The sequence below is a fragment of the Carcharodon carcharias genome, chromosome 13 (genome assembly GCF_017639515.1).
Source record: "Carcharodon carcharias isolate sCarCar2 chromosome 13, sCarCar2.pri, whole genome shotgun sequence".
Lineage (NCBI taxonomy): Eukaryota > Metazoa > Chordata > Chondrichthyes > Lamniformes > Lamnidae > Carcharodon > Carcharodon carcharias.
In genome coordinates this window covers 101,013,593-101,028,196 of record NC_054479.1, presented here as the reverse complement: position 1 = coordinate 101,028,196, position 14,604 = coordinate 101,013,593, and the positions used below count along the sequence as shown (strand labels likewise).

General features: G+C 43.3%; 1 protein-coding gene across 4 annotated transcripts in view; it reads right to left on the bottom strand.

Annotated features, from left to right (window-relative positions):
• lrrk2 (leucine-rich repeat kinase 2) overlaps positions 1 to 14,604 on the bottom strand; it is a 226,984-nt gene that overhangs the window by 157,879 nt on the left and 54,501 nt on the right. The window contains exons 1-3 of one of the 4 annotated variants that reach the window (XM_041203528.1): positions 4,715 to 4,799; positions 4,001 to 4,472; positions 3,814 to 3,899 (exon numbers count right to left, since the gene is read on the bottom strand). In XM_041203528.1, the coding sequence (XP_041059462.1) occupies positions 3,814 to 3,899; positions 4,001 to 4,136 (222 nt within the window). In that variant the 5' untranslated portion in view covers positions 4,137 to 4,472; positions 4,715 to 4,799. Of the gene's footprint in view, positions 1 to 3,813; positions 3,900 to 4,000; positions 4,473 to 4,714; positions 4,800 to 14,604 lie in introns of those variants that run through there. The other 3 variants (XM_041203525.1, XM_041203526.1, XM_041203527.1) reach the window with 3 other exon arrangements.

The following is a 14,604-nucleotide window of genomic DNA, read 5'->3' as shown; positions in this document are numbered from 1 at the left end:
AAAATGAAAAATCACAATTACTTACACAGTTCACAGACAATATCTTATTACAACTAAAAAAAAATCAGCAGGTCTGGCAGCATCGGCGGAGAAGAAAAGAGTTGACGTTTCGAGTTCTCATGACCCTTCGACAGAACTTGCGTTCGAGTCCAAGAAAGAGTTGAAATATAAGCTGGTTTAAGGTGTGTGTGTGGGGGGCGGAGAGATAGAGAGACAAAGAGGTGGAGGGGGGGGGGGGGGGGGTGTGGTTGTAGGGACAAACAAGCAGTGATAGAAGCAGATCATCAAAAGATGTCAACGACAATAGTACAATAGAACACATAGGTGTTAAAATTAAAGTTGGTGATATTATCTAAACGAATGTGCTAATTAAGAATGGATGGTAGGGCACTCAAGGTATAGCTCTAGTGGGGGGTTTTTTTTATTTATGTAATGGAAATAGGTGGGAAAAGGAAAATCTTTATAATTTATTGGAAAAAAAAGGGAAGGGGGAAACAGAAAGGGGGTGGGGATGGAGGAGGGAGCTTACGACCTAAAGTCGTAAGGTCGTAAGCTCCCTCCTCCATCCCCACCCCCTTTCTGTTTCCCCCTTCCCTTTTTTTTCCAATAAATTATCAAGATTTTCCTTTTCCCACCTATTTCCATTATATAAATAAAAAAAAACCCCACTAGAGCTATACCTTGAGTGCCCTACCATCCATTCTTAATTAGCACATTCGTTTAGATAATATCACCAACTTTAATTTTAACACCTATGTGTTCTATTGTACTATTGTCGTTGACATCTTTTGATGATCTGCTTCTATCACTGCTTGTTTGTCCCTACAACCACACCGCCCCCCCCCCCCCCCCCCCCACCTCTTTGTCTCTCTATCTCTCCGCCCCCCACACACACACCTTAAACCAGCTTATATTTCAACTCTTTCTTGGACTCGAACGCAAGTTCTGTCGAAGGGTCATGAGGACTCGAAACGTCAACTCTTTTCTTCTCCGCCGATGCTGCCAGACCTGCTGAGTTTTTCCAGGTAATTCTGTTTTTGTTTTGGATTTCCAGCATCCGCAGTTTTTTTGTTTTTATCTTATTACAACTCACCATCAGACTATTACTTGAAGAAAACACTGGCATATAAATAGTGCCTTTCACAACCTCAGGATGTCCCAAAGCACTTTACAGCCAAGTAAATACTTTTGAAGTGTAGTAACTATCGTAACTTAGGAAACATGGCAGCTAATTTGCACACAGCAAGATCCCACAACCTTCAATGAAATAATGACTAAATAATCTATTTTACTGATAGTTGAAGGATACATACTGGCCAGGACATTGAGGATAGCTTCCCTGTTCTTATGCAAATAGTGCCTTGGGATCTTTCACGTCCACCTGAGAGAGCAGAAGTGGCCTCAATATACGTCTCTTCCGAAACATGACACCTCTAACAGTGCAGCACTCCCTCAGGGCTGCATTGGTCAGCCTAGATACTGTGCTCAAAGCTCTGCAATGAGAATTGAACTGACAATCTTCTGACTCAGAGGTGAGAGTTCTACCACCGAGTGCAGGCTGATTTAACTCCTAAAAAAAACTGAAATTGAAGAACTGATGTTTATTGTTATATCTTCGGCTGCTTAATTGTTGCTATGCTTGTGTAAGTTAAATATTCCTGGAGCATGTACATGAGAATCATACATTCATGCGTTGAATAAACAATGCATGACATTAACCAGTCTTTGATTGAAACCAAGTCTTCAGGAAACTATTAATGTGGTAACTATGCTGGTCTTGCTCAATATGTAATGAGGAATGGATGATTAACAATTACTGCAGTGTCAAGAATATAGTCCTAAAGAAGTTATAAAAGTACAAACTGCACAGCATTTCTTCATTTTCCTTCTAAACATTGGGTCTGGGGATTTGCATGCAACTCATCTGTGATGCCAGCATGGCAGAGACAACATACAAATGTGGGTGCTAACCTCAATGTTGCAATACATGTACATCCCTTGGCCTGATTTTTGATAAGGGATACTATGTGGGTTTTTTCACAAATTTGATGGGACAGTTTTTAAACTGATTAATTGTCCAGTGATTTATTGTTGGAAAAGTAAAATCTGATTTTCATAATCCCTACTTATCAAAAATATTCAATTGGCGTGTAATCAGTTTCAAATATACCAACCTGTGTTTATTTTTAAGAGACCTATCAACTCAAGCGACATTTAAAACCAAAATGAGAGAATTACACTTGAGATGAGCAAGACATGGGAGGTTTGAGATTGTATTGACTAGAAATAGCTGACAGCAACCCACAGGCCAAATGTACACAGCAGGGGTCAGGAAACAGATTGCATATGCCCAGTACAAAATGCCCAACAGGCAAAATGAAGAAAATTGAATAACTGAATCCAAAATACAATATTCAAATTTCAATTGACATAATAATTGTCAGCCAAAAATAGCAAACAACTGGTAGGAAAGTGTAAAGTGGGATAGTTACAGTAAACCTTCCTGCATAGTAAGACTTTGATCATAGTGATAAATGAGTTCCAGCTACAGTACACACCCTTATCCTCCAGTCACAATTCAAAAACATGTCTAAGAAAGAAACTATCAGATCAGCGGGTTTATCAAATAACAATTTTAGCAGTTGCGATAGGTCCCTGATGCATTCTCCATGGCAATGTCTCAGAGTCAACTTACTAACCAATCAGCACCCTTTGCTCGCACAATATTAATTGTTGTTTCTTTTGAAATTTGGCATTCTTGCATCTGACCTGTTCAGTGCAAGATGAAAGCTTCAACAGCATGTCTCCTTTTTCAGCAATATTCGAGTTCTGCACTACCACGCGACTATATGAATTTCATATCTTCTGGTAGTTTGTGTACAGACAATCATAACATTGCCAAATTGTTGTTTAAAAACCCAAATGGTTCACTATTGCATTTCGGGAAAGCAAACAATATCTGGTTTGGCCTACATATGGCTCCAGTCCCACAGTAGATGGCTGATTCTTAATGTCCACCAGTGCTTGCTGCCACCTCTCTCAATGAGGGAGCAAATGGAGATAAAGATGATGCCTCAAATGATGTTTGTTTTGTATGTTCTACAACTATCCTGATTTCTTTAAAAAAAATAAAGTCAGGCAGTTTCCTGCACTTTTATTCAAATTCTATCAATTGAACAAAGCCAACAAACCGCCTCAGGGTGTTCCTAATCAGTAGAAAATTTACAGCTGGTAAGCTCTCTACATTATGTCATATGCAGAGTTCTTACGTTGTTGAAAAAGGCCAGCTGTGGTGCTGTTCATGTAATGTCAGGTATAGTGTACCTACAAAATAACTTACATGTCTGTTTAAGTATTCTCAGGTCTTATCTCATTGGAGGAGTGACAGTAACAGAAATAATTAAGCCCTACGTTGAATCCACGTCCAGGCTACTTTGGCAAGAACAAATTTCCATTGAGACGCACACGTTGTTCGGGACAAACTTTTTAAAGAATAAACTTTTTAAAGAGTTGGGTAGTGAAGAGGATTGCGTAATTTTCAATGACTTGCAAAAGTGACATGCCAAAATGTCAACATGGTTGAGACCACTTAAGTTGTGAAAAATCAATACATGCAACGGTTCTTGTGAAAATTTTGCTTCTTTAAGACTGAAAAACAAATGGTACCAATAACTTTAAAGCTCTTACACTGACCTCGGATGGTGAAAGCAAAACTGAACCAAAACAAAACTAATTATTTATTTGTACCAGTCACGCCATCATATTTACGTGATGTAAACAAAGTGGGACATAGTAAATAAAGAAAAAGCCTACCTGTTGGATACAGGCAACATCGGTAAAGGATTCCAGAACCACCAGCAACGGCATGTGGACGTTCTTATTTCCGAATAAAATCGAGGCTGTTTAAGATGTAAACAATGAGGACGAGGTATCAAAATACGTCCGATCTGTCTTCCGTTAACGGATTTTTCACTAAACTCTGAAATCAGAGCACACTTACCATTTTGAACGGTGGTGAGGAGAATCAAATCGTCCAAAATCTGAAGCAAAGTGTTGACTTCTTTCCCCTGCTCGACGTTTTGGAGACGAACGATGAGTTTTTTCAGGTTTTCTTCCAGTTGTTCCGAGTCCGCCATGGCGAGTCGACAGTTCTAATATTGGCCACTTTTCATGGTTAGACGCAGACAAAATCATCCGGTTGGTCTGTGACAGCGGCCAGGCTTTAGCCAGTCGGTTATTTCCGTCAGCAGTGCTTACGGCATGACTTGCTCGGATGTTCTGCAACAGCGGGGCGACTCAAAGTGAAAATAAAAAGAGATCCGAAAGTTTTCGATTGTAGGGAGTTTCCTAGCGGCGGCTTCAACACAGCACCGCGAGGGTTCTGCGGTTTTCGGCGACCTTGACTGCGCCCTTCTGATTTATTTTTTCCAATTTATTTACCAGGCACCAGCAAAGCCCAGTTCTATTCGTTCCTAAAAATGAAATTCACATTGGTGTTATTGGGAAGTCCAAAGCCTCAAATGACAGGCCAGACCGTCAAAAAAAAATCGCGAGCAGGCACTCCCTTGGCCGCAGCCACTGAAGGAAATTTAGTAATTTGCCAAAACAGCCCACAAACGCATCACCAAATTAAAGTGCTATCATGAGTTATACTTTATCCCCCCTGTTAATCACTTAATATACTACTTGTTTGCCATCTTGTTCTATAACTTACTATATTTAGTCAGGCTGTCTGACACAGGAAGGAACTCGTCACGTTTAAGAATCGTCAATTTGAGCGTTCCATCTGTAGGGTTTCTGTTCCCCCCTTAAATGCACAAATCTTGATCTGAGCAAATAACCCAGACCGAAGTTCGAGTCCAGTGTACTCCACTTATCAGAGGTGTCACCTTGCCAATGAGGCATTGAACTAAGGCCTCTTAGTTGAACCTAAAAGATCCCATGGCATTATTTCAAACAACAAGGGAGTTCTGCCCCAAGTCCTGGCCAGTATTTATTCTTCAATGAACATCACCTCAGAACAAAAATAAAAACAAAAAAAACTGCGGATGCTGGAAATCCAAAACAAAAACAGAATTACCTGGAAAAACTCAGCAGGTCTGGCAGCATCGGCGGAGAAGAAAAGAGTTGACATTTTGAGTCCTCATGACCCTTCAACAGAACTGAATGAATATTAGGAAAGGGGTGAAATATAAGCTGGTTTAAGGTGGGTGGGGGTAGAGAAGTTGGGGGTGTGGTGTGGTTGTAGGGACAAGCAAGCAGTGATAGGAGCAGAAAATCAAAAGATGTCACAGACAAAAGAACAAAGAGGCGTTGAAGGTGGTGATATTATCTAAACAAATGTGCTAATTAAGAATGGATGGCAGGACACTCAAGGTACAGCTCTAGTGGGGGTGGGGTGGAAAGACTAGCAGGGCATAAAAGATTTAAAAATAATGGAAATAGGTGGGAAAAGAAAAATCTATATAAATTATTGGAAAAACAAAAGGAAGGGGGAAGAAACAGAAAGGAGGTGTGGATGGAGGAGGGAGTTCAAGATCTAAAGTTGTTGAATTCAATATTCAGTCCGGAAGGCTGTAAAGTGCCTAGTCGGAAGATGAGGTGCTGTTCCTCCAGTGTGCGTTGGGCTTCACTGGAACAATACAGCAATCCAAGGACAGACAGGTGGGCAAGAGAGCAGGGTGGAGTGTTAAAATGGCAAGCGACAGGGAGGTTTGGATCTTTCTTCCGGACAGACCGCAGGTGTTCTGCAAAGCGGTCGCCCAGTTTACGTTTGGTCTCTTCAATGTAGAGGAAACCGCATTGGGAGCAACAAATGCAGTAGACTAAGTTGGGGGAAATGCAAGTGAAATGCTGCTTCACTTGAAAGGAGTGTTTGGGCCCTTGGACGGTGAGGAGAGAGGAAGTGAAGGGGCAGGTTTTGCATCTTTTGCGTGGGCATGACGAGGTGCCATAGGTAGGGATTGAGGAGTAGGGGGTGATGGAGGAGTGGACCAGGGTGTCCCGGAGGAAATGATCCCTACCGAATGCCGCCGGGGGGGTTGGGGGGGGGGGGGGTGAAGGGAAGATGTGTTTGGTGGTGGCATCATGCTGGAGTTGGCGGAAATGGTGCAGGATGATCCTTTGAATGCGGAGGCTGATGGGATGATAAGTGAGGACAAGGGGGACCCTATCATGTTTCTGGGAGGGAGGAGAAGGCGTGAGGACGGATGCACGGGAGATGGGCCAGACATGGTTGAGGGCCCTGTCAACGACCGTGGGTGGAAAACCTTGGTTAAGGAAGAAGGATGACTTGTCAGAGGAACTGTTTTTGAAGGTAGCATCATCAGAACAGATGCGACGGAGGCGAAGAAACTGAGAGAATGGGATGGAGTCCTTACAGGAAGCAGGGTGTGAGGAGCTGTAGTCGAGGTAGCTGTGGGAGTCGGTAGGCTTGTAATGGATATTGGTGGACAGTCTATCACCAGAAATTGAGACAGAGGTCAAGGAAGGGAAGGGAAGTATCAGAGATGGACCATGTGAAAATGATGGAGGGGTGGCGATTGGAAGCAAAATTAATAAATTTTTCCAAGTCCCGACGAGAGCATGAAGCAGCACCGAAGTAATCATCGTTGTAGTGGAGAAAGAGTTGTGGGAGGGGGCCGGAGTAGGACTGGAACAAGGAATGTTCCACATAACCCATAAAGAGACAGGCATAGCTGGGGCCCATGCGGGTACCCATAGCCACACCTTTTATTTGGAGGAAGTGAGAAGAGTTGAAGGAGAAATTGTTCAGTGTAAGAACAAGTTCAGCCAGACGGAAGAGAGTAGTAGGGGATGGGGATTGTTCGGGCCTCTGTTCGAGGAAGAAGCTAAGGGCCCTCAGACCATCCTGGTGAGGGATAGAGGTGTAGAGGGATTGGACGTCCATGGTGAAGAGGAAGCGGTTGGGGTCAGGGAACTGGAAGTTGTTGATGTGACGTCAGAGGAATCACGGATGTAGGTAGGAAGGGACTGGACAAGGGGAGAGAGAAGGGAGTCTAGATAATGAGAAATGAGTTCCGTGGGGCAGGAACAGGCTGACACGATCGGTCTACCAGGACAGTTCTGTTTGTGGATTTTGGGTAGGAGGTAGAAGCAGGCCGTCCAAGGTTGGGCGACTATCAGGTTGGAAGCTGTGGGAGGAAGATCTCCACAGGAGATGAGGTCAGTGACAGTCCTGGAAACAATGGCTTGATGTTCAGTGGTGGGGTCATGGTCCAAGAAGAGGTAGGAGGAAGTGTCTGCGAGTTGACGCTCAACCTCTGCGAGGTAGAGGTCAGTGCGCCAGACAACAACAGCACCACCCTTGTCAGCAGGTTTGATGACAATGTTGGGGTTGGACATGAGAGAACGGAGTGCAGTAAGTTCAGAGAGAGACGGATTAGAATGGGTGACAGGTGCAGAGAAATTGAGACGACTAATGTCACGCCGACAGTTCTCAATGAAAAGGTCAAGAGAAGGTAAGAATCCAGAGGGAGGGGTCCAGGTGGAGAGAGAATATTGGAGGTGGGTAAAAGGATCCGTTGAACAGGGAGAGGACTCCTGCCCAAAGAAGTGAGCACGGAGACGAAGATGGCGGAAGAAGAGTTCAGCATCGTGCCGAGCCCGAAATTCATTGAGATGAGGGCATAAGGGTATGAAACTAAGTCCTTTGCTGAGCACTGAACGTTCGGCATCGGAGAGGGGAAGGTCAGGGGGTATAGTGAATACACGGCCAGGGCTGGGATTGGAAGATGGGGTGGGGACAGAGGGACAGGCAGGAGTGGAGGGTCCTAGATGGGTGTTGGTGTTGATGAATTGTTGGAGCTTGCGTTCCTTAGCAGTTGAGAGAAAGAGAAAAAGTTTCTTGTTGAGGTGTCGGATGAGACGAAGAATAAAATGAAACTGGGGGCACGCGCAGCTTTGAAAAAGGGTGCGGCAGTGCTGCTGGAGGGAGAGGTCGAGTGTGTTCATATGGCAGCGCAAGGCACTGAGTGTGGATCTCAGAATGTGACGGGAACAGCAGTCCGAGAAACGTTTTATGTCCCGGAGATACTTGTAATCCTGGGTGGGTTCGAAACGAGGGATGGAATTTCAGTTGAAATCCACGTGGGGTAAGTCGGAGACGGAGACAGTCACTGAGAAAGGAGATATGGCTGTGAAAGCGGGTTTTAGTAAACACCTTGTCAAACACCAGGAGAGAAATGGAAAGCAATGAAGGTGAACAAGGCAAAAGAGAGATATGGAAATCTTGTCGCAGAGAGGAGCAGAACTTCTTCAAGGCAGGCATTTCTTGAAGAGGAGTGGGAGTCAATTAAACACAGAGATAAAAACAAAAAACTGCGGATGCTGGAAATCCAAAACAAAAACAGAATTACCTGGAAAAACTTAGCAGGTCTGGCAGCATCAGCGGAGAAAAGAGTTGATGTTTCAAGTCCTCGTGACCCTTCAACAGAATTGATTGAATATTAGGAGAGGGGTGAAATATAAGCTGGTTTAAGGGGGAGGTGGTGGAGGGAGAGAAGTAGAATCCTCTAATATGTAATTTACATCCAAACAATTCATTTCTGTAGAGCTGAAAGAAAGTTATCATCAATTTTGTGATTTAAAAAAATACTATATGTTAGGTAAGGGGTATTATCTACCAGGGGTGCTCGACCATTTGGAGCTGCGGGCTGGACACACGTGCCAAAATCAGTAAGTGGGCTGCATTTGATTGAAGCAGAAATATGAGTTTCATATACATAAATATCAAGATCCCAAAAAATGTAATCTATATTAACAAAAAAATGCAAGATGACTCATGCAGACAATTCAAGCCCTGCCCCAGCTCAACCACACTAGCTTAAACGAACATAACAGGGCTACTGATTTGTCAGAGCCTGGTCTGATTGTCAGTAATGTGAAAGAGAAGTAAAACTAGAATATTGAAAACATGGGGGATTTTTTAACTTCAAACATCATGTAGATTTTAGCAAAATACTGCAGATGCTGGAAATCTAGAACCAAAACAAAAATAGCCTGGAAAAAAGATGTAGATTTTGGTGTGGGTTGATTGTTAAAAGCACTGAAATTGACAGTATGGCAGGAAGCTGCTGACTTCTACATTTAACTGCAACGTGTCAGGCTGTGTGTAAGAAACCCCCTCAGGAGAGGCGGGCTGCCAATTTAAATGGGTTAATGCCTCATTCGCATCTAATTTAATGGATTTTCAAATTTAACTATGGTGTATGTGTTTCCTGTGCTTCCTGGAACTTGCCAGTGAAAGCAAGGAGGTCACAGCAGCAACTGAGGAGGCGAAAGAGATGAATCACAGAATCACAGATTCTTTAGGATAAAAGCAAAATACTGCAGATGTTGGAAATCTGAAACAAAAACAAAGATTGCTGGAAAAACTCAGCAGGTCTGACAGCATCTGTGAAGAGAAAGACAGAGTTAACGTTTCCAGTCCGTATAACTCTTCTTCAGAACTAAAGAGGAGTGGGCCATGGTGTCCCAGAGGGAATGGTCCCTACAGAATGCCGACAGAGGGGGTGAAGGGAAGACGTGTTTGGTGGTGGCATCATGCTAGAGTTGGCAGAAATGGCAGAGGATGATCCTTTGAATGCAGAGGCTGGTGGGGTGAAAAGTGAGGACAAGGCCCTTGCCCTCCATCACCACCTACACCTCAACCCCCTCCCAAGGCACCTTCCCATGCAATCGCAGAAGGTGCAACACCTGACCCTTTACTTCCCCCCTCCTCACCATCCAAGGGCCCAAATGGTCCTTTCAAGTGAAGCAGCACTTCACTTGCACTTCCATTAAATTTGCACTTGATGCTCCCAATGCGGTCTCCTCTACATTGGAGAGATCAAACACAGACTGGGTGACCACTTTGCGGAACACCTTTGGTCTGTCGGCAAGCATGACCCAGATCTTCCTGTTGCTTGCCATTTCAACACACCACCCTGCTCTCATGCCCACATGTCCATCCTTGGCCTGCTGCAATGTTCCAGTGAAGCTCAACATAAACTGGAGGAACAGCACCGTCCCCTTCCCCCACCCCACGCCCACTAGGGCCATCTGTCACTTGCTCATCCTGCTTTCTACTCTTAATGTCGCCATTCGCACCTCCTTTAGCCAGTATCACCACCATCAACACCCCTTTGACCTTTTGTTTCTGACATCTTTTGCAATCTCTCCTTTGCCTCCACCTATTGCTGGCCTTCTATCCAGCTTCACCTGTCCCACCTCCCTTAAACAGTATATGTTTCACCACATTTCTACTTCTCATTAGTTCTGAAGAAGAATCATACAGACTCAAAACGTTAACTCTGCCTTTCTCTCCACAGATGCTGTCAGACCTGCTCAGTTTTTCCAACAATCTTTGTTTTTGTCACAGATTCTTTACATTTGTTATGAATCGGCAGATGATGTGTATCAGGCAGATCAAATCCACAAGGGAAACTTGATCACGTGGTCGCAATGATTTTGCAATTTGTATTTTATTTCCAGATGTGTGCCTTGAATTCAGTAATAAGGCACCAAGACTTACAGATTTTTTACAAAACTAAATTAAACATTTATTAACAAAAGAAAAGATTTCAAGCACACACATCGGTCTATAATTACTATTATAATAATTCCGAAAATCCCTAATTAATCTGGCTTCCAGTTACACCTCAGTTAAGGTAATAGTAAAAACAAATAGATTTTAAAAGACCCAGGCAAAGCCACACAATTCCCTGGACAGTTGAATTCAAAATGAGTTTTCTCAGCTTTGGTTCCTGTAGACAGCAACTTGATGCACAGAGGCTGGAGGCTTTTCACACTTGTGTTAGATCTTAGAATGCCTTCTCCTCTTACACATAGCCTCATCTCCTTTATACATGTTTCTCCATTTTTAATGCAAATTCCATTGTTCCAATATGTCTTTGGAACTTTACCTCTCTCATAATACAAATCTTTCATAGTACTAATTTTATCAGTAACCTTTGGGAAAAATAAACACACTGTTTAGCTTGGCTTCTTCTGGCTAGGCATAACATTTACCAACCTAATTTATCTAAAAATGCAAATGTTTCTTACACCTCACATTCTAAAACTTCAGCCATATTTATGTATTTAGCAGTTCAACCATAGCTTCCTTTCTGATGACTCAAAGCCTCCAGACCAACTGTCTCCAATTCAGTTAAATCACACACACACACGCGCGCGCGCACACACACACACACACACACACACTATCCAAACCCCACTATTGACCTACATTTACAATAAATCACCATAATATTATGAACATTATTATATTTTCATGACAACATTGCAGAAGGAGGTCATTTGGCTCTTCGAGTCTGCACTGGCTCTCTGAAAGAACATTCTACCTGGTCCCACTGCCTTGCCTTATCCCCGTAACCCTGCATATTCTCTGTTTTCAGATAGCAATCTAATTCCCTTCTGAATATCTCAATCGAAAATAAAATAAAGGCAGAAAACCCGCTAAGAATTGAGATCTCACATATACCTCCTTGACTTAATGAAAGGCTTTTGATACTTGTGCTGAATGTGTGCTTTCACTACTTTGGAGATAATTTCCACTACTTCAGCAATGATTACTACTTTGAAAGTGATTTTCACCACATTGGAAGTTACTTTCATTACTTTGGAGGTTTGTATGTCTGATTTTCTCTTTCCATCTGTCAGATATCAGATCAGTATGGGTGCCACTTATTTTGCTTTACCTTGAACCTCACGTTGGGACAAAGGTGAGCAGCAGCAACAACATTAATAGCAGCAGGGACATCAACAACAGGAGCAGCAGCAACAGCCTTCCCCATACAGACCAGCGAATCCACAGGAGAGAAGGATAAGCACAGTGATGCAGCTCGCTGGAAGCGATACCCTCAACACAGAGTACATAGGCAGAGAATCAACCTCCTTGACATGTCAGAACATCAGTCCCTCAGGTGCACTTGCAGCCTACTGGAAGAAGATCTGCTGGCAAGTGAACCTGGTGGCCTTGCTTGGCAGGTAGTTGTCAAAGTGACCATCCTCAAATTCTTCACTAAAGGCTCATTTCAGGGAGCTGTAAGATGTATTTGTCCAATACCTTTGTCTGACACCCACACATTCATCATGCAGGTGATTGATACCATGTTTAACAGGGCAGGAAATTTTGAGAACTGCCATCAATGAGACCAGTAAGAATGTGCAGGTGCTTGAGTTTGTGGCTCTGGCTGACTTCCCACAGAGACAAGCCATGACTGACTGCACATATGTAGCCACCAAGATACCTCCAGATCACCCAATAGTGTTCGTGAACTGTAAGGGCTTCCACCATCACCCATGTAAAGCCTGTGTTCAATCACAAGAATGTCATCATGCAGCTGTGTGCAAGATTCCCAGGGAGCTGCTACAATTTATTTGTCCTGCACCACTCCACCCTCCCTGAGTTTTTTGCACCTCAGAACAGGCTTGTTAGCTGATTCCTTGTGGACAAGGGCTATCCACTTAAGACATCGCCGATAACACGTATGAGGAGCCCAAGCAATGAGGCCCAAACTTACCCTTATATCGACAAAAAATAATTGAGCAAGTAATTGGGATGTTGAAGATACACAGGTACTTAGATAGAAGCGGAGGTGCCTTTCAATATGTACCTAATCAGAGTTTCGAGAATGATTGTTGCGCACTATTGCTCTGCACAACATTCAGCAGCAAGATTTGGAGCTACAAGAGGAGCAAGGTGAGCAATGCATTGACTGTCCACTTGAGGAGGAACATGAAGTGAAAGAGGTGGTACGCGATTTGGTCGTGGCCTGGGATATCCAGGCTTCCCTCATAAAAGCACTATTGAGTTAAGTTGTGCCAGTGCACGTATCTGGCAGACACCTGCTGAACCCACTTGGCCTCCCATCCTATAACAGAAAACATTCTTTCAATCAACAAAGCATCATGTAGTAAAGTACAGTTTCTCACAGACTTTAACGAGTTAATGCTGAAGCTTGACCAAAGTCAATGTACCAGAATGCTTTGAGAAGCTGAGAACATTGTTAATGGGTAAACTTTTTTAACATTTCCTGATGTAACACATTTACTGGGTGACCTTTTTTGATCTACTGAAAAAAACAATGACAACAGTCTGAATGAGACCACTGTGACAATTAAGATGTCAGTATCTGAGATGAGGATAAAAGCAAAATACTGCAGATGCTGGAAATCTGACTCAGACTTGAAATATTAATTCTGTTTCTCTCTCCACAGATGCTGTCAGACATGCTGAGTTTTTCCAGTCTTATCTGTTTTTATAATGAGATGAGGATGTGAGCCTTGATTTCTGCAAAAACAAATTTCCAAGCTTTACAATTTAACAAACATCTGCAAATTCTCCAAATTTCTCAGACATCATGAAAGTGACCTCAGGGACCACAGACCATCAATGAGGTGGAGAGATCCCAACAGGGGACATAAGTTGGCCTGCCTTGGGGAACGCACATACTTGAAAGAATGCCAGAAAACTGGCATAAGCACTGACTTTCCAAGAAGTCTGGCACTCTTCTGCTGTAGAGGGTTAGGCAATTTGAGTGGTCGCACAGAAAAAAGAACTGACCACTCGAAGAAGCTATTATGTATATATGTATGCATGCTACTTACATTAGCATATACTTATTGCTAAGCCCATGACATCTGCACTGGGTTGGCCTCTTTCATTGAATGGATCATGGCTGTACAACCAGTGAATTGGCCACTGGGTCACAACCTCATGGGCATCCATACCTCCGCTACAATGTTACCTGCAAACGAGATATGAAGATAGCAGACATTGACACTGACAAATCGGAAATAATCACTAATGAGCGTGACCTTGGAAGGCTTACTATTTGGAAGGGCATTGGAAAAAGTGAGCAGAATCCAAAAGCATTGATGATCCAGAAGAGGGCCCAAAGTAAACAGAGGCCAGTGAAATATGCACCTTTCCACCCATTCTTCCTCTGCAGCAAATGCGGCAGAGAATGCCACGCCAGAGTAGGGCTCCTGAGCCACACCAGACGATGCTTAACACAGAGTTAACCACCATGGTGCAAATCATCATCTTACAGGAGGGAAGGCCAGTGCCAACCTATGTAGAGTTGACAAACTTCCAGGATTGGCCTGGAGTCTCCAGGAATTGAGGATCAATCGACAGGACTCTGCTGTGTGCAATCCATAGGGACATTAAAAAAAATTTTGCTTTGAACATTTCACTTCACCAGACATAGAAATATTGAAAATGGGGGGAGAAAACTGTTTGGCCGACAATAAAGCATCATCCAATTGGTTAATGCGTGCTTTCCAATTGGTGTAGAAGGCAGCACAGGATGGATGTGTTGGCTGATTAATGGCTGGGGCCTGGGGGCAAGTCATGTGATGAAACCTCAAGAATACATTTACTCACAGTTGGCAATTCTAAATATATGTTTATGCTTGCTTCTAATCATTATTGATTTTGAAACAGTTACCCTGAACTATTTGTCCTGAGATGTTTGTTCCACCAAGGTGTTGACCTGTCTGTGAGTACTGTTAGCCTGAAGTAAAAGTAATTACAAGCCTTACAATCCCTATCATAGACACCCATTACTTGGTTTT